This window comes from Fistularia commersonii, chromosome 9 (genome assembly GCF_037954325.1).
Source record: "Fistularia commersonii isolate RoL2024-O1a breed Wild chromosome 9, RoL_Fcom_v1.0, whole genome shotgun sequence".
NCBI lineage: Eukaryota > Metazoa > Chordata > Actinopteri > Syngnathiformes > Fistulariidae > Fistularia > Fistularia commersonii.
Window position 1 is genome coordinate 6,007,214 of NC_141292.1, and position 25,449 is coordinate 6,032,662.

Consider the following 25,449-nt stretch of genomic DNA (forward strand, 5'->3'; position numbering starts at 1 on the left):
CTTTTGCATAACCCATACATGTATGCTATTTTTATCATTAGTAGTAGCTGTCGGAGTATTGTCGTTCTTGTTGTTATTATCATTATCATTATTATTATTAGAGCTATTAATATCATGTAGAAATCCATATAAACATTGCTGGAGATGAGTTACTCCACACACACACACGCACACACACACACGCGCGCCCGCACATCCACGCACAAACACACATGCACGCACACATGGTCTTAATTTGTACCAGCTGGCTACTCAGAATGGCAGACAACAGCAAACCCCAGTCTGTGGACACAAACTTGTGTTTGTAAATCACCACTTTAGATAAAAGGGGAGCTAAGTATCTTGAGCCAATGGGAAAACCAAAGGAGATAAAGGTGAGGAGAAAGAGAGAGTGCGCGCTGTCACTGAGATAACGCCGAAAATGTGTGCCCTGGAAAAGGTTCGCGAGAGGGAAAGCAAAACATAAGAAGAGAGTGTTGCTCTCGCTAAACAACGCAATGACAAAAATGAAGACAAGAACGACACTTGGTGCTCTTCGGTCGAAGCTTTTTGTTTTTGCGATACGCCTTCGTGTCAGGGTTACGCACACGTATCCGTGAGCATGCATAAACCCGCATAAAACACATGGACATACACAAATACAAATATACATGCATGAAATATATCCTCGCTCTGATACTGATTTTTGAAGCCTCTAGGTTTTGGCTTCACATCAGCAAATCCCACAGATATACACAAACATAGACCATATGTTGAGACACTTAGGAGGCCCTATAAAGGTCCTCCCTGGATCCTCCAAACACCAGAGGACAGCCCAGGAGCCTGATGAAGATCTTGGCTCGACTGAGGAATTTTCAAACACTCTACTCTTTACTGTACTTTGCATTGAACAAAGCCCAACACAAATAAGCCACACGCGGAACAGAGAAAATGGTTATTTTTCTTCAGTGATAAATGTCTCTCATATTTCAATTTGCCCCCCACCCCCCTCAACATAACACTGCGGCTACGCCAACCAAAGTCAATAATTAAGCAAGTTACCGTAATACATTAACTAGAAATATTTCTGGCGAACGTCACAAATCACCTGCGAGCTCAGTGAGAAGTAAGTCAGGAGACGTGAATGGATCCCACCGGTCCATCTGTTTTTTATTCATCGGACAGCATTAATATTCAAGCGCAAGGATAAAAGATAGAGACGTTACGTATACGAGACCACGTCCGGTCAATGCACGGATAGACGTCGCGATAACATAATGTCTGGCACGGTTTAAAATAAAACCTATATTATCGGTGGGAGAGCGAGTTTAGTGCGGAAGCTGCTCCCTCATCTGCAGCATTTGGCGAGATACCTTCCCCTATTGTCTCAAATTACATTACAATGTGCTTGACGTGCTCTTCGCCGTACGGATGAAGCATCGGCTAATAATTTATTTAGTAACGAAAATCCCATCACATCATTTGCAGCCGTCTCTAATACCTGCTGAGCATTTATTAACACATCATTTGAAACGGTGCCTATAGCGAGACATCTGCGAGGTCAGGCAGTCACCTAGCGTGATCCCCTCTAGATTTGCGGAAATTTTGGACGAATACAAATTGAGAAAATACTTTCCTAAGTGAATATTTATCCCGCCAAGGCACCCCCCCTCCCCTCCTCCCCCCTCCCAAAAAAAAACATGTTTATTTCTATCAAAAGATATTTCTTTTACTCCTTTTCCATCCCTCCCTCTTTCTTTGTTAAAACCATATATTTGAATTTGAAGCCCCAGCACGGGGAGCCGGACCGAGCATCTGTGAGGCATTTGTGGAGGGAAAGAAAGGAAAAGAGCAACCGAGAGAAACTAGCATGAGTTTCCAAGCACCATCCCATGGTTTACTGGAATGCTGGTGAGCGCCTGGTGTGTGAGGTAATGTCCTGTCACCCCGTCCCACCCATACCCACTTAGGCTCACCATCTTATTGGTCCAGAGCTAATGATGGTGACGTCCATAGCCTACTGAGAATGGGGCTGTTAAAGTTAGTGAGTGAGCACAATTATGCAGTTCACCTATCCCCATATGACAATCTGATGTTAAGGAACGGGCCGGCGTAAAATACCAACTGAAAACCGAGCAACCCCCCCTTCCCTCCCTCCCCGGCCCCCCCTACGGTCAAGAAAAGCGCGAGCCAGAACCGTGCACGTTCAAACAAGAAAATGTTACGGGGGAGGCGGGTGCGGAGGGGAGGGGGGTCATCAGTGTCGTGAAAAACACACCTACCACACTGAGGTTTCCACATGGCAGGACCACAAAAATAATTGAAACAGGAAAAGTAAAAGGGAAAAAGGAACGCCATCCCAGAGGTTTCTTTTTAATGTTACCACAAATGTCACTGGCACTGTGCCTAACGAGGTCTGTGTGGTTTGAGGGAATGCTGGCGAGGGGGACGTTGCCAAAGACGCTGGCCCGCGCGCATTGCTGAAAGCAGCAGCTCAGCTACTGTATGAGCTTTGTTTTTGTGGGCTTTTGTTGCTGTTTTTTTTTTTTTTTTTTTTTTTTTCGGAGCGCCGCGTGGATCCCGCGTTTAAATACGCACGCGTACTCCGACGGGGCCTTTTTTGGGCGTAAATGGGCCAGTTACGACCTCTAACCGGGGGTTATTTTTCACCGCCGTGGTCCGGCCAATTTTCAACAAACTTGGTGACAGGGCGGAGCGTCGGGCTGGACAGGAATTTAATTTGTTCATTAGTTTGATTCTAATGCAAACCACGGGGAATATATGGATTTTTCTTCCGCATTCTTCTAAATGAATTAAACCTAGATATTTCCTGCGGTGGTTAGCGCTTCTGGACGGCGGCAAGAAGATCCCCGGTTCAATTCCGATAAGGGACTTTTCTGCTTGCCTTTCCTCCCGCGGTCCAAAAGAAATGCAAGAAAGTTCATCCGAGACTCCGAATTATCCAGCTGTGCGAATGGCAGCGTGAATGTTGTATGTCCCGAAAAGTGACATGTGAATTTCTCCAGATGAGCCGTGAATGAGAAAGTCGATGGTCGCATGTATATGACTAGCGAATGCGAGTGAACAAGAGTGTGTGTCTATACGAGGGTGTGAACGCTTGCATGTATCTATACGTCGAGTGTATGAGAGGCTTGTGAAAGTCCCTTATGATCGTCTTCTGCCGGGTCCAGGGTAACCCCCCCCCAGGGGGCCCCCTAGTGGCCCTGAGGGCAGGATAATAATGATAAGAATAAGAATGAATGAATACTAATGTTTATTTACTGTAAATGAATAAAGTGTATACACCAATCGCTCGTTGTGCCTCAAAAAACTGAGCGTGCCTCTGTACGAGTATTTAGCAAATACTATTGATACCTTGCTACTCTCCATTTGGTTTAAGGTGAAGTCAGATCTGAGAACTGCGATATGTAAAACATTGCTTATGTACGTAGACCTGTGTGTGTGTGTGTGTGTGCGTGCGTGTGTGTGCGCTCATGTGGTGAGTTGGAGGACATGGATATGAAGACTCTGCAGTAGACCGGTCGATATGTGTTATAGCGCTTTAGAGCCTCAAGACATTTCTACATATTGCAAATGTTAATTAATTATGACAAAAACGTCCTTGGACTCTGCCGTTTGACCACACGTCAATACGCTCTCGCAGGAGGCAGATGTCTACGCAGAGACAGAGGAGTTGAACATTTTCCTGAACATTGCGAAACAACCACAGGCCACTGCATTCTGCACATTGCAAATTTGACTGACCACAGAATTGCTGCCGAGACTCGACTGTGGCTCATTTCACTGTTTTAATGTTTCACCTTTGCTGTGATCCTCAGATAACATCGCTACCAGTTACGGCATTTTCTTTTGGTTCTCATTTTAATACCTGGATTCAGCGATACCTGTCAAGGTTTTTCTTTGGTTTATTGTTTGCACATGTAATATTATTCTTTTACCGCTGGACATTGCTTGGTACATGATTTCGCATCCAACGTGATAGATCATTGTAATTGGTTGGATAAGGAACTATCTGGCTTACAGCTTGGGACTCATGAATCACGCACAAAGGATTCTCTTAATTCCTTGTTTTTTTGTTTGGGCTTTTTGGAAAACACAAAAAAGAAATGCTAATGAAAGCATCTTAAAGTCTGCCGACTGAAAAGTCTCTTCCCACGATAAAAAACAAATACATATTTGAATATTTAAAAAGCAAGGGAAGCTTTTGCTTTCGCAACTATGACATCAACTTATATTGATTCGTTAAGTTTCAGATTAATCCCTATTAAAAAGAAAAGTCAGCACAACAACAAACTTGTTTTGAACATTACCGCCATCCACTTGGCACGCTGCTTCCCTAAAGATGGGTCATTTTATTCAGACCTCAAAGGCGCGTTTGTTTTACATCTGGAGATGGATGAACTTCATATATAAACAATTTCTTGCAGCATGAGAGAACTTAAATGTTATCCCTTCTGTTGCTCATGTATAATTAAGGGGTGTTCTCCAGGGGTGCCCAGGGGTTGCGTCAGAGATTGCCAGGGCAGCAGCCGCCTCTGGAGAAATCACCTGGCTTGCCGGTGGATCTTAAAGTTTGAATACACATGCACTCTCTGCAGTGCGCTAATGCAACCTCGTGAACACGCGCGCAGGAAGGCAGGCCATGTGCAAATGGATACATGCAAGAGGGCACCAACATACACATAGGTGAGTTGCTAAGGCCAGTCCTGCAATTCAATCCCCTTGAGCAACTTGAGCAACTCAACGTATTCCATAGTCTGGTCGTGGGGGAACATTATGTTCTACTCCACAAAGACAGCAGTAGTACATTTCAGCCCCCTATGGACCTGCCCTATAATCCTGCATGGCGTCAACAATGCGTGCATGTGTCTGTTTTCCTGTGTGTGTGTGTGTGTGTGTGTGTGTGTGTGTGTGTGTGTGTGTGCGTTAACCTTCTCCACGAGCTTGATCAGAAAGGGAGGCCGAATCGTTTGAATTATTTCTTTTTTTTTTTTTTTTTCGCAACATTATTTGAAGAGTCTGGCATTCAAAGAGCTTCAAAGATGAAAACAACGCTGTTAAAGCTAGACAGAATGTAACATTGGCAGTTAGACGTGTTTTGTGGTCGTTAATGCACCTCAACATTATTCACTTCATACCTTCTCTGGTGTCCATATGGTATTTTGATTGGCTCGGATTTAAGAACATTTTTAGGTGGCCAACATGAGCAGTCGTGAATATTTTCCATTTTCACAAAAAAATTCTTATTCGGTGATGTTTTCGTATTATTATTTTGGATTCAAAGAAACTGTCAGTCAAACAAGTTTAATTTACGACCGCAGACTCCATGTGTCCATCCATCTGCATGTGTTTTACTTTTAAAGTGAATTTCACTTGCAATGTCAGACATTAATTGTACCTTTCCGGATATGGTTTCTTGTTTGTCTGCGGTATTTTTGTCTTCCCTGTTCATTTTCACATAAAACGCTTAAACTGTTGTCTTCAGAGCAATCTTATAGCCCACTATGGTAATAGCTTCATGCATTAACCGGAAGGTGTATAGGACTTGCAGCCAGGTGGGATTAAAACCCTATGCTCAAACGTGACGCAATGTAAGACTCAGCACATGTACATTTTGCAAGGTAGACTGCAGGCAACCGGCAGCATTGAGCAAAAAGACAGCATGCTTTGATGACTTTATGCGCTGTTTATGCTTCTGCCGCTCGGTGCTGTGACCCGTCCTCTTGGCTTTGCTCCGGTGCACAGCAGATTAGAGGTTAAGGTAAGAGAGCATCGCTCATATGTACAAATGCTGTGCTTCAGATTATCGTGCATCACAGGTAACGCGGATCATTGGTTTCCTTTGCTTATGAAAGACGTTTGGCCATGAAATATCTGTACGTGCACACGCACGCACGTGTGTGTGTGTGTGCATGCACACAAACATACTGGAGATTTCGTGCAAAGGCAACATCCCTCTTTCTCCTCAAGTGCCTTTTTGTGCTGTTGTTACTTTCTTGCATCCGCTAAGATTCCTATCGCTGCCCGCCTCGCTGCCTTGAAGAGACTCACAATGTAGACACAATCGACACTGTCTTGGGACTTCAAACAGGAGTGATTCACAAAGCCAATACGAGACTTGTTTACAAGATCAGAGGGAAACGACGCACAATTCTACCCCTCTACCTCAAAACACATATTTAGGACACACACACAAAAAAAAAAAAAAAAAAAAAAAAAACGGTTTCACTGGACAGAATGACCCGCTAACATCTGGTATTGGTCTTGAGTGGGAAAACTGTTGACTCAGCATTTGCTCCCAGACCTCTGGATTGGTCACCCTACCATTGTCCTTCTAGTCTGATGCATACCTCATGCGTGTAAACCATCACCTATGATACAGAGTTACAGAGTGCAGCGCTAATAAATGAGAAACACAGTGATACCACTATTTTAAACAGTCTGGCAATACAAACAGAAAAAATACCCTTAAAAGCCTTCGCTTAAAGAAGCATCATACAAGAACACTAAGACCTACCAATGCCAAGAGAAGTTATGGTGAAGCAGGAGCAGCTCTGCATATTTACCCATTGGCATATGCCAATGACCATATGAAGAATTTATACACCAATAAATCTTTATTTATTTTTTTTAAGAAGAAATGTTCTAGCCTAACTGTTTGTGAGAAATTAATGTATATACTTACAAACGGTAACCGAGCACGGGGTAGGAAGACCCCCGCCATTGTTTTGGCCAATGCTACAACAGTTACAACTCATTCACTCACACAACCAGTTGTCCAAAACCTCCACGATGCAACTTTCAATCAACCCGGAGAAAAGACGGGTGTTAAAATGCTACGCCGATGAGCTCGTGGCATCCACGGCGCTTTCCCCTTTTCCGACTTTAACTTTGTCTGGCGCACGCCACCGGTGCTCCTGTCGCCGTTGTTTAGCAGAAAAAAAAACAAGCGAGAAAAACAATGTCCCATCGATACTAACGCTTACGGTTAACCAGATATTAACTCCGGCGGAGAACTTTGGTGTCATGTTGGCTGTGCGCTGCCGTAATGATATTGTCTCGGGAATGCAGTTAGCCGAGATCAAAGGGAAACTTGATGTGCCAAGTCCCCAACAACAGATGGCAGGTGCCCCCCCGGATTTCTATTAGTGACCCTGTCAAGCAGAAGAATCGTTTGTACTTTTTAGTGTGTGGCGAATGTAATTTTTCTTGCAGCCAATTCAGGGCATAAGGATTGAGTCAGAGGAATGACAAAGAGATAGAGTGTATGGTAACCACATTGTGAATGTAAAATTATTTAACCCGAGACCCTTTCCAGGAGCAGCTTAGCTCCTGGAAAGGGTCACCCTTAATCTCATTTCAGCCCAGTCACTCATTGCTCCGGACAGTTGTTTCTTGAGCGGCGATGTCATGTTTGCTGCACCTCAGTGCTCTTAAATGGAGGATTTAGAGAAAAAAATAAATAAATGACCAGGTATGGTGATTGCCGTTGTTTTACTTAGTAATGTTTAGTTTTATTGGCTACAAATGTCCTCATATTATTGATAATAATTGATATTATTTATCATTTCTGAATTCAACGTGATGAATGAATGTGTTCAATTTATATTTAACCGTTCCTCAGTTTCTTTTTCATTTAAGTTGCAGCTGGATTAATAAAGCTCGCTGACCGTCTTCACTCTTTTTGTTCACGCCCGTTGTCTCTGGGAATCTCACCTCTACAATAAGTTTGCAAAAATAAAATTACTCCTGTTGTTTCGGAAAGACGCATTACATTGTGATCCTACCAGCATTTTGGGGCGTGTCGGGTTAAATATCCGAAACAGCGAGGGATAATTACAATTAAAGATGAAGATTTAGACATGCGGTCAGATTCTGCTACAGTGCAAGATACCAGAGGATAAACCAAAATGTTATTAGCTATTGATATATATTCTTTTGTTTTTGTTTTTTTTTAAACATCCAAATGTATACATCTACCTTGGCGAATGATGCGGCGAGTGACCGCATGAAGCAAAGCAAGAGAGACGAAGAGCCAACAAGAGTTATTTACAAGACCATTTAGTAAACCGTCCACGTGCACGCTTGTATGTGCTTGCAGCTTGTAACGGGGTGATCTCACCACGTTTGACCCTCTGTTCTGCTGGATAATAGTTGTTTTTGTATGAACAATGCGTCCTTGTGATACATGAACAGATGTGGTGCCATACTAATTCCAAATGTGCTAAATTGTATTACCAACAGATAGTGTGTGTGTCATTTGTTTGCTTCATATTTGACTAAATATCCGTATAAGAAAACATTTCTTATTACATTCTTCTTTTTCGGGGAGAGGTGGGAGGTTATATGATACTGAAAACATTTTACACTTTGGATTTCATGCTCATATGAAATGAGAAACAAAGTGGGACACGGGCTGAATTTGCTTTTCATGTCTATTGCTTCTTGTACTGCGAAACTGAAGTTACTCCTTAGTGTGTTGCCGTGTTAAAGATGTATAATGTAACAAACGGGCGAGTAAGATAGCGACTATAGTCCCAGGAAAGACATCCAAGAGTGCAATTTAACACATTAAATAAAATGTACTTTGGATCGCCATTGTGTTTTTGCCAGGGTGAAGCTCTGTACGCTTGATAGTCGAGGGCGTTTAAACCATCCCTGCTAATTTTCTATCACGAGATCACACAAATGGACAGGATTTAAGTATCAGAAAGATGTCACGTAAAAAGAAAGATGGCTTTTGCTGGCTTCCTTCACCTGCGCAAACTTGTCCGACTACACAATTCACCAACAAGCCGCTCATCGGAGGACGCAAAGTTACATTGTGTCCGGTAGACTTGATGTTTCCGTTGTAATTCGCACATCGAGGAAAGATACTGCAAGATTCAGCAAGCTGGAATGTGAAAAGTAGCGCTGTTAAAATAAAAGACTTTATACCAAGAAATTACGAGAAACGTACGGGGGATCTAAAGTACATTTTTATCGACACGCTGTGGGTTTGAGAGCCGATTGGTGACGATACAACCTCATGTACTTCTTTGTATGTGAGGCTTTTGTGTGTACATGAATGTATGCGTCACCCTAATGTTTTGTGCAATCAGTCTCTCCCCGCATTGCAACAGCAACAGATCAATGCTTCTACCACGCTTAGGTGGAATCAATGGCATCTTGTCCTGTCTTCAAGAAGCATTACTTTAATGAGAACAGCAAACTTCTGCATTCACCCCAGGAGAAATCTAATTAAATGCCCCCAATCTCTAAAATGACTTAACCAGCAAAATAAGTTGTATTGCAAAAAAAAAAAAAAAAAAAAAGAGGCCCTGATATCATCAGTATTTGAAACCTTTATGGGCAAGTAATAGTACCAAACCGCCACGCTCATTGTCCACACAACAAAGCATTCGCTTATTTGTAAAAATCCATTTCATACAAGAAAAAAATAACGGACTCTCAATTAAAAAGGACGTAACAATGGCCGAGCGTGCAGCGGCTAGCGCGACAAAATAAGCACATTTAAAAAAAAAAGCAATCAAACATATGCATCGTATGCATATGTTTGACGACCTTGGACGACCCGCGTGTGATTTCTTGACTTACCTTTGTGACGGCCGGGTATCCGGCAGCAACCTCGCCGGAGCAGTAGGGTTTATCCTCATGGGAAACCTCAACAGCGGAGGCCCACTGGTCCAGGAAACCGCTGGGGGTGTAGAGGCCACAGTCTCTCACGCCTGTCTCCCGCTCAAAGTCCTCACAGATGCCATCGCCGTCGTAGTAGTAGCACATACTCGGTTCCTCTGGAGAAGAGGAGAACACAAAACGCAAGTAAATCGCTCTTTGGTCTGTAATCTGTCATTTAAATGACCCAAAATGAGGATTGTTTTTTTTGTACCACTCCTTCTCATTCGAAAGATCCCCCACCACAATCCAGCATGTCTTCATTTGTGCAAATTGCGACAGATTTTATATCCCTCAAGCTTTTTTTATGCGTATTTCCTCTTTCTTTTTATGACGCGACCTATGATCCTTTACAATATCATTCTGGACCATATATCTGTCAGTTGGAATGTTAACAGGCAGAAAGCCATGCCGGGGGAATGCTGGGGGGCGTGAAGGATTAAAGGTGCACCGCAAAACAAATGGAAATTACCGAGGATATGCGAGGACGGGGCGGCATGAAAGGGAGAAAGAAAGAAACAAGAGGAAAGCATTAATGGGGAAGAGCGATAACATGACAGCGAGAGGGACAAACACACTGGGAGCGGAAGGGGGGGTTGCGGGGATGAAGGGTGGGATGGAGAGAGAGAGAGGGATCAGACAAAGTCAAGAGGTAAAGAAAGATACAGCTGTAATTTTTCCAGACATCCCACCCGGAGGTAAGGTCTGGAACTGGAAGCTTATGGGCTGGATGAGAGGGGAGCAGAGCAGGGAGGTTGCCTGGGCCTCATTGCTCTCAGCTAAAGCAGAGTCAGCCGGTGGGGTTCCTGTTAGGGGGGGAAAGGCGGCATTCTGTGCCAAGTTGGCCAGGGCCTCCTCCTCGAAATTCTAGCCCTCCCCAGCACGGCCAAAGACTAAAGTCAGTTCTGTACTCTGGCAGTGGTGAAATGAGGGGCTACTGAGGGGGCATACAGAATACGCCCCTGCCACTCAGCGGGACAGAGGCAAGGAAGAAGGGGGAACGGGAGAGACTTAGACAGGAGGAAGCTGCATGAGTAATTGGTAGAGTGTGAGCTCGAGGTGGGGGGAAGAAGAGAAGGGTGGAAAAGGAGAAAAGAGTATTGCTATTTGAAATTGGACAGAGATGGAATTAGCAGATAACGGAAAAAAAAAAAAAAAAAAAAGTGGAAAGGTGATTGGGTGCAAGAGCGAGAGAGGAGAGTTGAAGAAAGAGAAGGGGTTTGGGGGGGGGAGGCGCAAATATGGACGGGGAAAAAATTAATTGCAAAAATCGGCAAAACGGGCTTTTTGTGTGAAGAGGACACGCCGCGCAATATTTGACAGCAATTAATGTCAGATTGCATTCATCTGAATGTTTGCTTATTGTGGCGTGGTGTTTCCCCAAAGCTACTAAGGATTGCAATGCCAGATGGAATTATGTAAAAAGGAGTCGTCCGTTTCACCGATTCCAGATCAAATTCGGTCGCGTGAATATCCCATAAACCTTATCAAAACTGCAGCCCCCCCCCGGTCCGGATAGTAGTTGACGTTTCTCTTTTCCACGCCGTTTTTTTTTTTTTTTTTTTCAGGCGGATGAACCAATTGACAGAAGGCCCCCGTCATTAGAGAATCTGATTTTCGTTCAAAACTGCAGCGACGTCCCACGGCGAGGGGAGACACACAAACACGTACTTAAACACAACCGATGCACTGCAGTTGGTGGAAAAACAGCACAGCGAACGCATTCATCTGGCAATCCGACAGGGATTAAGTGGCCACTTCACAGCGGCTCACATATGTGTGTGCATGCATGCATGTGCTATACATCCAGGCACACACACACACACACACGCATACACGCACGCACGCACGCACACACTTTCGCAACAGGGGGTAAAATGACTGTCAGACAGCGGGAGAAAAGTACAGGAAGCCATCCATCTATTCATAAAACAAAACAGCATTGGAGATGCCAGTCACTCAACTATGTAAAATAAGATGACTCACCCTTTGAAATCGTAATGATTTCCAGATTTTTAAGGGAGGTCAAAACAATTATGATATCTAATAGCACTTTTATTATTTTCAGAAAACATTAAGTACTTTAGTAAAAGGCTGTAGTAGAACCACATTCTTCTAGCCCCGATAAATGAGCATATTTTGATAAATCAGTTGTTACAACGATTGAATTGGATTGTACATTTGTACTAACTTTATTCCATTGCCAGTGCTTTCTCAGAAGCAATTAGGCAAAAAAAAGTTGAATGTAGCGCAGGCGAGTCCCGTTTAAACTTCAAGGATACCTTTTGTCCGTTTGGCTTACCGATACAGTTGAAGAACGGCTCCTTCTTGCACTGACTGGAGCAGCCGTCCCCATTCATTGAGTTCATATCGTCACATTCCTCTCCTTTGGAACTAAAATAGCAAAATATAAAGCCAGATATTGCATTGTACTCTGTGAGATTCATTTAACCTACTGTTGATGCACCAGAGAATCGGATGTATCATGTAGAGACGAGTTATTTTTGGGTTGTTACCTCTGGATCCGTCCGTCTCCGCAGTAAGGCGCGCCAAGTTCGTGGATCAAGGACGGGGAGGGCTCGCTTTCAGCCCGACTGGAGAGGGTCTGGACCCGGTACATGTACACGACATGCTGCGTGATATCCCTGTGCAGAAATGCAGGGGGGGGGGAAAAAAAATAATAATGATATACATATAGTCGGAGAGTGGTTAGCTTTTCCGCCTCACAGCGAGAAGATCCCCGTGTATGCGTGGGATTCTTTCGGTTTCTCCGGTTTCTTCCGAGCCTAAATTGCCAAGACGCGTGAATGAGAAAGTGAATGGTTGTGTGTCTCTACATGACGTGTAAATAAATAAAAGGATGAATGGTTGTGCAGCTCTATGTGACGTGAATGCAAAAGCGAGTGGTTGTATGATATGTGAATGAGCGAGTGAACGATTGTGTCTCTCAACGTGCGGCCTTGTCGTCAACTTGCATGAACCCTGCTTATCGCCCAGTGACAGCCGGGACAGGCTCCGGCGGGCTCGAAAAGCCCGAGAGCAGGATGAGCAGTAGAGATAAGGAATGAATGAATGAATGGATAGTGAGAAAGGGAGTCAGGAAACCCCAGTCAAACATCGTTTGGGGAATTGTTTCTTTACAGATGTGTGTTGTGCCAATCTTTCATCGGAGGTCTGCGATAAGACAGACTTCTGCAAATGTAATAACATCTATCTGGTCTTTCAGTCACTTCGGGGCAAGATTCTAATTCCTTATCGTAGCGTTTCAAGAAACCATCACGATGAACACAAACAACAGACAGGAGAGACATCCTCGGGGGGGGAGGGAGCTACTCACTTTGCCGGTGTAAGTGGTCATGATGGTTTCTTGAGTCACCAAGATAAGGACAACTGAAAAAAAATATGTCTGACAGGAGGAGGGAGGGGTTGGGGGGTAAAAACGATAAACAAGAAAACCAAAACCCGTTAAGAAAAGACGAAAATCGATGCTGCAAATGAAAAAAAAAAAAAAAAAACGAGAAGTAAGGCAAAAAAAAAAAAAAAGTGGAAGAAAACTGGACGAGCGAAACAACTTGGTGCAAGTGAGGGTGCTGTCAGGACATCAATTGTCTCGGTTTTATTCTGCCTAATAATTTTCTTCGATGTTCGCCTTTACATGCCCGGTATTTCAATCAGATCCAATAATCTGCACCGGAATCTGACGGACGGTCAGCGTTACTGGTTCCTGTAAACCACCGATCAAATAATATAACAACATCTCTGCCCCGGTCTCTCAAAACGGGTAGAAACATGGAAAATGGGGTAGAACGGCCTGTAATTTTGGTTTGGTTTGGTTTTGTGGAGCCAAATTTTTGTTTTGCAAGAAACCTGTTGAAAGTAAATGCATCAAAAAAAAAACAAATCTTCAAGATATGTAAATGCCATAAGAAAAAAAAAAAAAGTATTTAATCCATTTGGACAATGTCTTCAGCCGGAGCGTTTCACTTCAGCACTCATATGCGATGATATTGTTGACTGTTTTCTCACCATTTCTTTTACTCCTCTTTTCTTTAGATTTTTCACTTTATTTCACAGTTTCTCATTTATGATTGCCGTGGTTTTCTTCCATAAATTGTTAATTTTCTTTATTTTGTATATTTCATGTGTGTGTGCATGTTCCAATTTCAATTCCAAGGAAGAAAACATTCATCTTCAATTCATTCATTATCTTTTACCGTGCAGCCTGCACTCTGAGTCAAGGGGAGGGGGCTGGAGTTTATCCCAGCTGTCATTGCGAGAGAGGCGGGGTTCACCCTGGATCCATCACAGGGCCACATATGGAGACATACAACCATTCACTCTTTCATTCACACATCATTTAAAGACATACAACCATTCACTTTCTCATTCACACGGCAATTAGGGGTCTCCAAAGAACCTACGTCATGTTGTTGGACTGCGGTGGGAAACCGGAGAACCTGGAGGGAACCCACGCAGACACAAGGAGAACATGCAAACTCCACATGAAAAGGCCCCTGTAGCCTTCTTGTTGTGAGGCAGAGGCGCTAACCACTGCGCCACCGTGGCGCCCTATATTTCAGTTATCTACTATATTTATTTTCCCGTCAGGGGCGATTCAAGAATGCTGTCATCCGAGAACGATCAGATTACAGATTACCAACTTTCTATCATATAACGCTACATTCAAGAGGAGACTTTTCACCAACAGAACTGGAGTAGCATCCAGCGACGCAGTAGTTCTAGCGTGCGTTTTGATAATGTTAGACTTGGAAACAACCAGGAAAGGCGGCACAACTGAGTGAATGTAGGCCATGCTATTATTCCCTCTATGTTTTTCAGTACATAATGGGATAGGAATGCGGAATTGTTTGTATAATCATGAAAAGTAATGGTTAAGTGTATGGCAAAAAAATTAGGCTATATGGGCGATGGCAACAGCAGTAAATTAGGGAAAATAGGACCAATAAATTGGCCATAGATTATTTCATGTGGACCATCAAGTACAGTGTGCCTACGTTTGGAATACTCTCTGCAATCTTGTAGAAGCACATTCCGGGACAAATGTGCATTTGTGTGCCCATCACAGACACGCACGCACATACAAAAACACACACACGCACACACACACACACACACACACACACACACACACACACACACACACACACACCTTCGCCACAGGCTTTATTTTAAGATCTGTTTACTTTGAGCGCCTACCTTTCAATATTTGCATTACTTTTACACTTGTCTGTCTGTAAAGCTGGTACAACAGCATGCAAAAGTGAGATCATATGCTGTGAACATGGAATTCAAGCAGACGTTGAATTTCAATCGCAAAAAAGGAGATATTCTTATTGGCTTGTCGATACAGAATCCCCGACTAAGAGATAACTCTTTTGTGCAACATTTTGTCTAGTTGCAAGTGCTGCAACTTTAAGGCTACATTCAAATTGGAGAAACTATGAAGCTCTCTAATTGAATTAGTTTAGCCTCTGGAAACGTTAAGCTGCAGAGGACATTGTTTTTGAGGAAGAGCAAACACAGTAAAAAAGGGAAAGGGGACATACATAGTTTCACAGCATAAGACTTTAAACAAAGTGCAAAAATAAAGCTGCTGAGAAAGGTAATGATGGCAAACATAGTCATGAACCCTCCGCCTGAGACACAGGTTAGGGTACGCATACATGTTTTTCCCCAAGCAACCATCATAAGTATTGTCAAAAGTATTGTCAATATATACACTATTTTAAGCAGATTCCTCTGTTTCCTCATGCTAAACCGTGCCTTTAGCGATTCAGAGGTGTTGCTGCGATGCTTGCATCTCCCAACATTTCAGGTTCATTTGCTTTGTGCCAAACCCCACATGCTAAATTTACTAGCACCTATATCTCCTTCTGTTTTATCCTCAGACAACCCGCTGGGCCATGAATCACCACTTGCTTTGAACAAATAGCGGTGCCTTTTCTAAGTTTTTGCATGCCTTGCATTTGTGTAACTGTGTCAAGACCCACATGAAGGTAACATGTTTTTTTTTTTTTTTTTTGTGGTCCGAGATTCTGGACAATGAGACAAAGAGTGAAGTCATCAAGGAAGATGTCATCTGTGTAAAAAAGAAAATAATTTGTTGATGCAGAAACAACTGGGTGATACAGAACCTTTTTTTTTTTTTTTTTTTTTGTTGGTTTTCAGTTTGAAGTCTAAACAGTTTTAACCATAGTTTGATTGGGCCTCCTTGATGAGAGAATAGAGAAGGATCCCACGGGATACTATTCAGTCTCGAAAAATCTGCAGTAGCGTTTTAAAACTCTTCACAGAGTGTAAATTGACTGTGTGAGAGGATGTCATATATATCAAATCCATACTCCAAATTCCATTCGTGTGTCTGAAGTTTGAAGTCAGATGATAAATATCGACTCGAGGACGGCAAGCATCTGTCGTTTGTTGCCTGGAACGGAAACAGGAAACATCAGTTCTTAGAACTATCCAGCTCAAATCCCGTTCCAGGAAGGGGAACCTTATAGTTTTTGCATTCTAAGGCTATAAGGGATCGCGTTTGGTGCTGGTGTGAAGTAAGCATCGACAACACGCACCTTAAGTTCACGTTCTCCATGGCGGGAATAATTAACATGAGCTGTCAAATGTTTTTTTTTGAATATTCTTAATTTCTCCATGCACTGACTCCCCATATGAAGAGCCCCACCGTTAGCCAACGCTGTACTTATTTTGTCGAATATGTTTACGTTCCGCTGCGAGCCCTGGGAACCCCTCTGTGGCGTACCAGGCCAAAAGCGCTTGGACCTCATCGCCAGTCCCATACCCGATGGCTCTATCCATTTTTTCACAAGAAAACCACTGACCAGAGAACGAAATAGATTTTTAAAATGCCGTTTTACAATCCACGAGAAGTATTTTGCAATGGGTGCGGCTTTTGAGTTCTACCGATCACCAGGCACCAAAATCGTATGATTTCCTTCTACTTCTTCTTCTTTTGCTTTTGTTCAGGGGTCACCACAGCAAATCGACCTCCTCCATCATATGAGTTCCTACTGAACTGTAAAAAAAACCCTGACTCTAAGTAGGGTCTAGGAACTGAGATCCATGATCCCTGGATCCTTGTTCCGGAAAGTTTGTAGATGCTGCAAAACGTTCCTACAATACAAAAGCACCAATTGTGTCAGAACCCACAGAGTAATGTTTCAGAGACAGATATCTGATGGGTTTGGAGATTTGATTTTGAGGAGAGTCAAATTCATCGGTTCCATTTCCGTGCCGGACTGAGACGTAAAGACTTTCTGCAAAGCAACACATGTTTTTCGGTATCTGGTTCGTCTTTGGTTTCTCTCTCAATTGCAAAATGACAATTATTCTAACATGGCTTTCATCCTGTTCCCAATTAAGTCATTCTGGATTCCTACTGACCTCACTGGTAATTTCATGGTATTTAAGATGGAAGAGGAAGGATGGGGGAAAAAAAAAGACTTATCTCAGTCCTATTTAGGATATTAATATACACACAATCGTTTGACAAGTGTGATAGTAATAAAATCCTTCTTTAATCTCCAATTAATAAGATATGATATGTAGCTGATTTGAAATGCATATCGCTCTACAAAGGACTAAATTCAAGTCACAGACAAGGCGTCTCGTGAGGCCAAACCAGGGGAAGGTAAGTTTATTTATATCGCACCATCCCTGCCTAACACTTTTCAAATAGATTTTCGGAGCATAAAATACATCAAATTTAGGCATTAATAGGAGTTACAATTTGACTCAGAAAAAGAAATATGCATGCGTTAAACGATGTTGCGTGTTTAATTCATTCAAGGTTTATCTATTAGTCGTCCCCTGGCCTTGTTAAACACTTGCGGGGTGCAGAAAATAAGCCTTGTTTGTATTTTTAATACAGGTAACTCTGTATAAACACGCCCCGGAAAATAGGCGGTGTTTTAACAAACGGCAGGTCCAAGATGTATTGAGGTTCGAGCCCCTGAAGTGTTTTATAGACAAGTAAGAGGGTTTTATAACCTATCCATTGACATAAAGGAAGCCAGTGCAGTGATTTAAGGTGCGGTGTAATACGCTCCGCTTTCTGGACGTTAGTAAGCACTCTGGCACCAGCAATCTGGATATGATGCAGCAGTCTGATTGATTTTTATTAAGATCTGTAAAGACACCATTACAACTCCCAGCTCTGCCGAAAATAAACACATGAAGATTTTTTTTTTTCTTTCTATATATTGATTAGAGAGGAATCATTTGATTACCTCTGCCGAGGAGGCTGTGTTTCATTCACGTGTGTTTGTTTGCTGGTCGGTTGGCGTCACTGTATGCAATTGGGATTGAACGACACCAGCGAGGTCAATTTGAAGGTTTATGTTATTTGAATCACACCTTCAATGTAAATACAGGACCGAAAAAATCGCCATTTCTTTTTAAACTGAACCCGAGCTTCGCGGGACCTGATGTTGCGCAACCAAAGCTGGGACTAGATGTCAGCAAAATATGAATTTTTAGCACATTTTTTCACTAATTTGCACAGAAAATAAAATCTCATGCCCTTCTATGATTTTGAAATAGACCTGTAGTCAAAGCCAAATGACATCATTAATATAGTTATGTTTTAAATGCGATAATTCCCCCTTTATATGAGTCAGGAATCTTAATTAAGATGTTGAGGTTCTCTTTGTGAGTGAAGAGGATGGATAGTATCAGGAGTGAGTCCGTCAGATGGACACCACGTGTTAGATGTTCTGGTGGTAAAGTCAGACTCAGATGGTTTAGACATGTGCAGAGGAGGGAGGGTGGGAAGGGTGTTGAGGTTAGAACTGCAACTGTGAGTATCAACAATTGTGCAAGAATACCTGTGATTAACTTTTCACCACAAGTGTGACACTGGGGAATAAATACAAACATATAATGCAAATTTGTAAACATGCTGCCTTCCGACAACAGTTTAACCGAACAAGGTATAGAGATATATTGATTTTATGTCGGTGCGTATCGACCAATAAGACGCATTCCCGGCAATGTCGTCACCACTTATCAGTTCTCCATCCAGCGTCGTTACATGACATTAGCGTATAAGCTTTCCAGGACAGGATTTGTCAGATAAATATTCAATACAAAACAAAAGGGGGGTGCTTTTGCTGAGGGTTTTTACAATGACGCATACACGTATCTCCTTGTACATCAACCTATGTATCGTGCACGACACCCCCGTTGGCCACGGCAGGGACAGTACGGACACAGTGTAGTATCTCTCAAGCCTGAGTAAACCTAGTGTGCATTGTCTGTGTCAGCAAACAACATTGAATAGCCTATCACGGGTATATAATGGGTCTCATAATTGCCATGTGTTATGTTGACAAGCCACTGGATAACCTGGTCATTCATGGCTTTATCAATGATAGATGAGGTTATACTCATTAGCCGTCCTTGGTTGAACCACAATTCCTCCGGGCTATAGGATTACATCCAAGATGTCTCAATCTCTGTCTGGCATAAACACCTTTTAAAGCTGTTCCTGCTGCACAAGGTGACTTCAAATGGAGTTATGCGTCCGTAACTCAGATCAAGAGGGATGATTGTGTGTGTCCGTGTTTATTGGCATGCTCATGCCTTCATTATTATGTGCACGAGGCTTCTGAGTATGCATGCATATGGATCAATTTCCATTCTGTATGCGCATGTTGGTCTTGGCTAAGAGGACCCAGATGAGAGAAGCGGATACATTCAAAGGACATTGAAGAAAAAAAAAAAAAAACTTTAGATTGAGCTTGCAGAAACAACAAACAGGGTAATACTCCTTTTTCTCGATGCGGCGGCAAACATGCATTTGAGGGGTTTTAGTGCTTTTAATTTCACAGGAATGGAATGTCAGAAAAATGTAAACTTAAACCCACAGAAGCTCGTTTTAATGGCAGTAGGCGAGCATGTATGCAGGCTTCTGTATCGCGGGCGCAAAAATGTATTTTTGCATGCAGCCACACGGGACGTTACCACATTATCCTGTACACATAAATGATGGAATTTAAAAAAAAAAAGATATCTTGTTCCTCCCTAAAAGTATTCTGCAAATCTGACCAAAGGCTCGCGTAGAGAAACATCTACTCACTCCAATACCTTTACCGGTATCAAGTGTGATACAACATCATCAATTAAAAAAAGAAAAAAATTATAAAATGAATAATTCACTTGAGAAATTCAGTAGGGCCTGAACCTTGACTTGAGAGGAAACATTTTTCTTTTTTTCTTTTTTCAATTTATTTATTTGACAATTACTGTCGATCTGCGTTCATAAATTTCTAAATCACGTGAACTGAAAATCCTAAACGCCACACACACACACACACACACACACACACAAAAAATGAGGAATAATTGATCCTGCAATGTGCTGCCCATCCACATTGGAGGATAAAGGTCCCTTATCTATGATCACGTTCTCTGTCTGATAAGTCCTCCTGGAAGTCCTCCTGTAATGTTTCTCTAATGAAAAATGACAGGCGCAATAAAAAAAAAAAAAGAAAAGGAGAAAAAAAAAAAAAAGAAAATGCCACACAGATGTGAATAGAGGAGTTTAGACCTTCCCTCCGTGTAATTATTGGTTTTAGAAAGACACCAGAAATTGATGGGGATATTTAACCCTTTCACTTCCTTCCCATTCAAATATGCACTATAACGCATTCAAGTATTATCTTATCTTAAATTGCAATGAGCTCCAGATAGTCGCAAACGGTGGCTGATGCAGTTTGAAACCAACAGAGAAACAAACCAGAACAACAACAAAAACAAAAAAAAAGCTTGTTCTTTTTTCTTTTTTTTTTTTTAAGGGGGTATATCCATGTTGTTTTTAAGCAGCAGATTTGTCAGCTGGGTAGCCGAGGGGATGGATGGGGGATGTAATGGGGGAAGAGTTGTCAACCAGGGTAGAGTCCAATTACACGTGGGTGTGGGGTAGTTGTGATGATTTGCACTCTCTTTTTTCCCTGGGAGGTCTTTTCACATCAGCTCTGAGATAGCCTTTGACTCAATGACAGCTCTGAAACCCACATAAGGGAAAGGATTAGCCCATGGAGTGGGGTGTCGCCGTGGACTGGGGGTCAAACTAACCCAGTGCTCTGACCCCCACTTCATACTTTCTCAACCCCCTAATGTTCTCCCACCCCCCAACATACCCTCTACTCCCACCCAGCTCTTAGCCTCACGATGATTTAACCCCAAATAGTCTAACCTTCCACCCTGCATCTCCTCTTCACTTCAGGTCTTCTTAGTTTCCACCATAATTTACCCTCTCACGCTGACCTTCCAGACCCCGGCCACTCCAAACAAACCACCGTCCATAAATGGAGCCAAGATGTCAACCGCTCCTCTTGCTCAGTTTGCTTCGGCTCAGGTAAAGGCCTGTGGCCTAACAGTGGGAGACACACAGCCCCCCCACCCCCCATTCCCTCACCTCCCCATGCTGGAAGAAGAAGAAGCAGCTTACTGTGTGGTCAACAAAAGCACTTTGGCAGCTGAACTCAAGCGATCAAACAGACCACTTCACAAAACATCTGGGGGAAACCTTCTCCTTCCCCACACCATGTCAAAGGCTGTATTTGCTGTGAAACACAGTCTGATGTTTCTCGAATTCCTTTCTCTTATAAAAAAAAAAAAAAAAGCCTTATAGGCTTACATACTAACATATTTTGTTGCCGGACACAATTTTTTTTTAAATGAATCTGTGTGATTTAGACACCCGGCTTGGAATATGTGTTGCTACAAACCTCCCTCTGACCAAAGACAAGATTGCCTATGCTTTAACAACAGTAAATAGTCAGCCAGTGCCACTGACCACTACCACTGGAATGCAACCACAGCTAGTGAAATATACCACAGCTGTAAAACTACCTACAGTACATCAATAACCACTGAAGTGTGTCAAATAAATACATCCCACTTTAGGCAGACTTCCACAGACGTCGCCTTTCAGTGAGGATAGTTGTGTTAGGGCATTTAATGGAACATAGGTATCATCATTCCATCTTGCGTAACACGCATACTCACCCTTTCCCCCCTCTTATCAGCCACTTTCCTTCTCATGTGAACCACGCTGACAGCACGATAGTAAGATGGCACAACACAAAGCAGTGCCACGTATAGCACAATCTCTAACAAGTCAGCACATTCCATGGAGGCAAAGCACTAAACTCTCACCACAGTGTGCAGATAATACTTTCAACAAGCCATCTGTTTGCCCTTGCTTCATGGAACATGGGAAAAAACAAATGCGGGCAACAATTGACCTGTGACTTAGGAAGCAAATGTGGAACCGCAGATTTGAAACAGCAGAGGCAGGGCTGGTTTCTTAGTATTCCGGGGGGGATTGAAAGGGATATGTGGTATAACAAGAACAAAATTTGGCGGATTGCTTCTATGGATAAACAAACACCTACTCAATAGCAGTTCTCCAATCCCTAGTTATGTCCAAATTAAGAGAGGAGGCAAACTGGTAGCCGCTCAGCTATTTCTAACTCTCCCGGTTGAAAATACACGTATTGTATTGCTTTCCCCACGGCTTTGTAAAACTGGAGGTTTGACCATAACTGCTTGTTTGTTCAAAGTGTTATTCTTTCTCAATGCAGGAATGCGACGCAGACAGCGCGGTCCGGTTTTTCGTAGTGCCTTCGCTTCACTTCGCGTCGCGCAAAAGAATTTATTCACCTACCGGGACACTCACCTGTCTGTGTATCGGCGAGTGGGTTCATTGAAAATGAGGCCCTCTGGCGCATGAGTGAAGGGCGGGTCGCGCAAAAGGCGGTAGCGCAGCGGTCGGCAGTGTCTGCATAGTTCACAGTCCGGTTTGGAGGCCAGGAGAGTGGCGTCGATTTCTAGGTGTTGCTCCATCGTGAAAAATTGCACCCCGTACACTTCCTCTTCAATGTCCAGCTTCAGAGTCAGCGCGGTGTCGCAGAAGACGTTACTTGGGCCCAAGGAAATGTTGTTCCCGCTGACGGTCAGCAACAGGATGTTGTGGATCGCAGGCAATGCTGTTTCCTCTGGACTAAAGAAAGTGACCCAAACAGTCAAGGAGTCTGGTACCAGGGGATAGGGGAACTCGAGCTGGAGCATACAGCCCTGCAGGGGGCACTCGGACAGGCCGACAACGCCTTGCTCGATCCCCGCGTTTGGACTCCAAGTGCGAACACTTGGCTCGCAAACCTGCTCTACATCCGGAGGGCCTGTGGGACGAATGACAAAAGAGACACGTAGTTACACGCGACACGTAAATGAGAACGCTGTTTACATTGATGCTGGAGACGCCGAGGTCCCATCACATTACAACAGCTGTGTGCAGAAGCCTATAAAGAGTTATCAAGATATATTTCTATTACAAATACCAATCTGTCCAAAGGCGAACATCAGCAAAACCGATATCGGCTAAAGCACGGATTCCTCCTCTGAAAAAGTACACTCATGGTTGCTTAATTTATGTGGGGGAAAAAAAATACCCGATTTGAAATGATAGGCTTATAATAATTAAATGATTGAATTGGTCTGAGCACTGCGATGAAGAAATACAAATAAAAACATTTAAAAAAAAAGAAAAAAAATACAAAAATGTATACATGCATGTACATATTTAGCTCTCACTCTTTCTCTCTCTCTTTATATATATATATATATACATAATGAGATTTTGTGTAAACTCGGAAAAGCCCTGATGTTTCCTTTGAGAGATTACATGTTGAGGAGGATGAAGACAGCCATTTATTCCATGAAAATCAACAATAGACGCACACTACAAAAGCAGCTTTGACATAAATTCAAAGTGATCTCTCCTGCCAACACTTCGTTTGAATGATAACTATCTCACACCACTGGATAGGCCGAGTGGTGCCGTTTCATTTTATGTTTCCGCAAAGAAGGTGAATGGATTTGGATAATCTTTTGGAGTGGGTGAAATTACATCAAGATGTGTACAGTCGATACAAATATCTTTCTTTTAAATGCAAGTTGCTGAAATCCTCAAAGGAGGCATAAAGTTTCTCTGAATAAGCAAGGTTGTAAATCCCTAAGTTAAATCACAACATATACAGTTTTATGACTGTTGACAAATGAGGAATTTGCAGCGGTGATCATGTTAGTATATGTAGACTTCTTGCAATATCAAGGTAGGGGTGAAACTGAGAGTTCATTGTGAGTCCATTTGCAGAGGAAAGGCAGAGCTGAGGTGTGTACCTTTTGAGAAGGGGCCCCACTCAGGGTTCGCACTTCGGCAGTCATTACAACCTCTAACATTCACACTTCAGCCATATTTGGAGTCAACACACAGCTAAGTTGCATTATCCAGAGTGACGTACACTAACATTCATCAAGCACTCTTAAGAGGCCAACAAGCGGTAGACACTTTGATCCCTATCGATTTGCCTTTTGTGCATTTCCAAGCTGGCAAAAAAAAAAAAAAAAAGCCATTTGCTAACCTCATTTCTGGGCACCATGTAAAATTCCAGTGTTTAATCAAGTGAGGGCTGAATATGGTTTCCAAGCCACATTATCTCAACACATTTCTCATTGTACTGTGTGTGCTGAATGTAGGGGTTGAGGGGGGATGATAGAAAAAAACTCCAAAAAAAGAAGAAGAAGGGGGCATAGAATACAGACTGACTCAACATACTTCAAATCTTGGCTTTACCCGTCTACCTCCTCTTGTATGTCAGGGTAAATTTTCGTTGACTTTGAGGATTGGAGCTGCAGCCATTAAAAATATTTTGTAATGTCAGCTGTTATGATGGGCTCTCCTCCTGCTCTGGCACCCTCGCTAATGCGGTTGTAGATTCAAACGCAGATAGGGCGCATCGTCCGCCGTGTAATCTCAGGAAATGTAAACTATTTTTAAAGAAAATACGAAAAAGTTCCAGTTCGCGTCGACGTGACGATCCGTGCCACCGGAGTTGGAAAAACTTAATCAGAAACCACAAAGGTAATCATGCGCTCGTCACGGGAGTTACCTGCATAAGGTTATCAAAATTTACAATGGAATATTAGTACGATATCTTGTATCACGTGGCTTAGTCTTTCAAACTTTCCAACAGACTACAGGCCCTAATCATTTTTATCACCTGCGTACATTATAAACAACCAAGCTCTCAAAAGTTTGTTTAATTATTGGCTGACAGCGGAGATGGACTTTTAGCCAGATCGGTGAATTTGAGCCCGTCCGCACGTACGTCAGTTCGGGGAAAACGGTACAAATGGGCATGACTGCGGCACAATTTCAACGGTTCCACCGCGGGTTCTCCGAGCGTTTCCATATCAAATAGATTAGCCGGGACGTTGTCAATCACCACACGAGGAAGGAAGGCTCATTAAGGGGAAAGGTTGGGGTGCTGCATACGTAGTAATTCCCCGTGTACGATGAGCACAAAGGAGATTCGGAAAAATCCAACGGAATAATGTTACGATCAAACAATGAAAGTGAAGGGAACGAGGGGCGAATATGATCCGATTACAAGTGAACGATTTGTCATTTTATAATTTCCTACGTATGGTTATGTACGGCAAAATTGGGCCAGAGTATCATATGGCCGGTCGCCATTTCGAATGTGTCTGGAGGGATGTGCAGGCCAGTTCGCCCTGAGGCTGCAGTGAAGACGATATATGTTGAAGTCAAGTGTTTTTAAGGTCCCTGGTTAGATTCAAACATGTTCCTTCCGCGTCTACGGGCTTTTCCTAAGGGGTTTCCTCCAGCCTCCCGCGACCCTTAGTACAGGATAAGCGGTATAGACAATG

General features: G+C 42.9%; 1 protein-coding gene across 2 annotated transcripts in view; it reads right to left on the reverse strand.

The window, feature by feature from the left end:
• The window catches only part of pappaa (pregnancy-associated plasma protein A, pappalysin 1a), an 82,314-nt gene that overhangs the window by 34,754 nt on the left and 22,111 nt on the right, over positions 1 to 25,449 (reverse strand). For both annotated transcript variants that reach the window (XM_086152128.1, XM_086152127.1), the window contains exons 7-10: positions 22,397 to 22,898; positions 12,192 to 12,320; positions 11,978 to 12,069; positions 9,598 to 9,794 (exon numbers count right to left, since the gene is read on the reverse strand). In XM_086152128.1, coding sequence (XP_086008254.1) covers positions 9,598 to 9,794; positions 11,978 to 12,069; positions 12,192 to 12,320; positions 22,397 to 22,898 — 920 coding nt within the window. The remainder of the gene's footprint in view (positions 1 to 9,597; positions 9,795 to 11,977; positions 12,070 to 12,191; positions 12,321 to 22,396; positions 22,899 to 25,449) is intronic.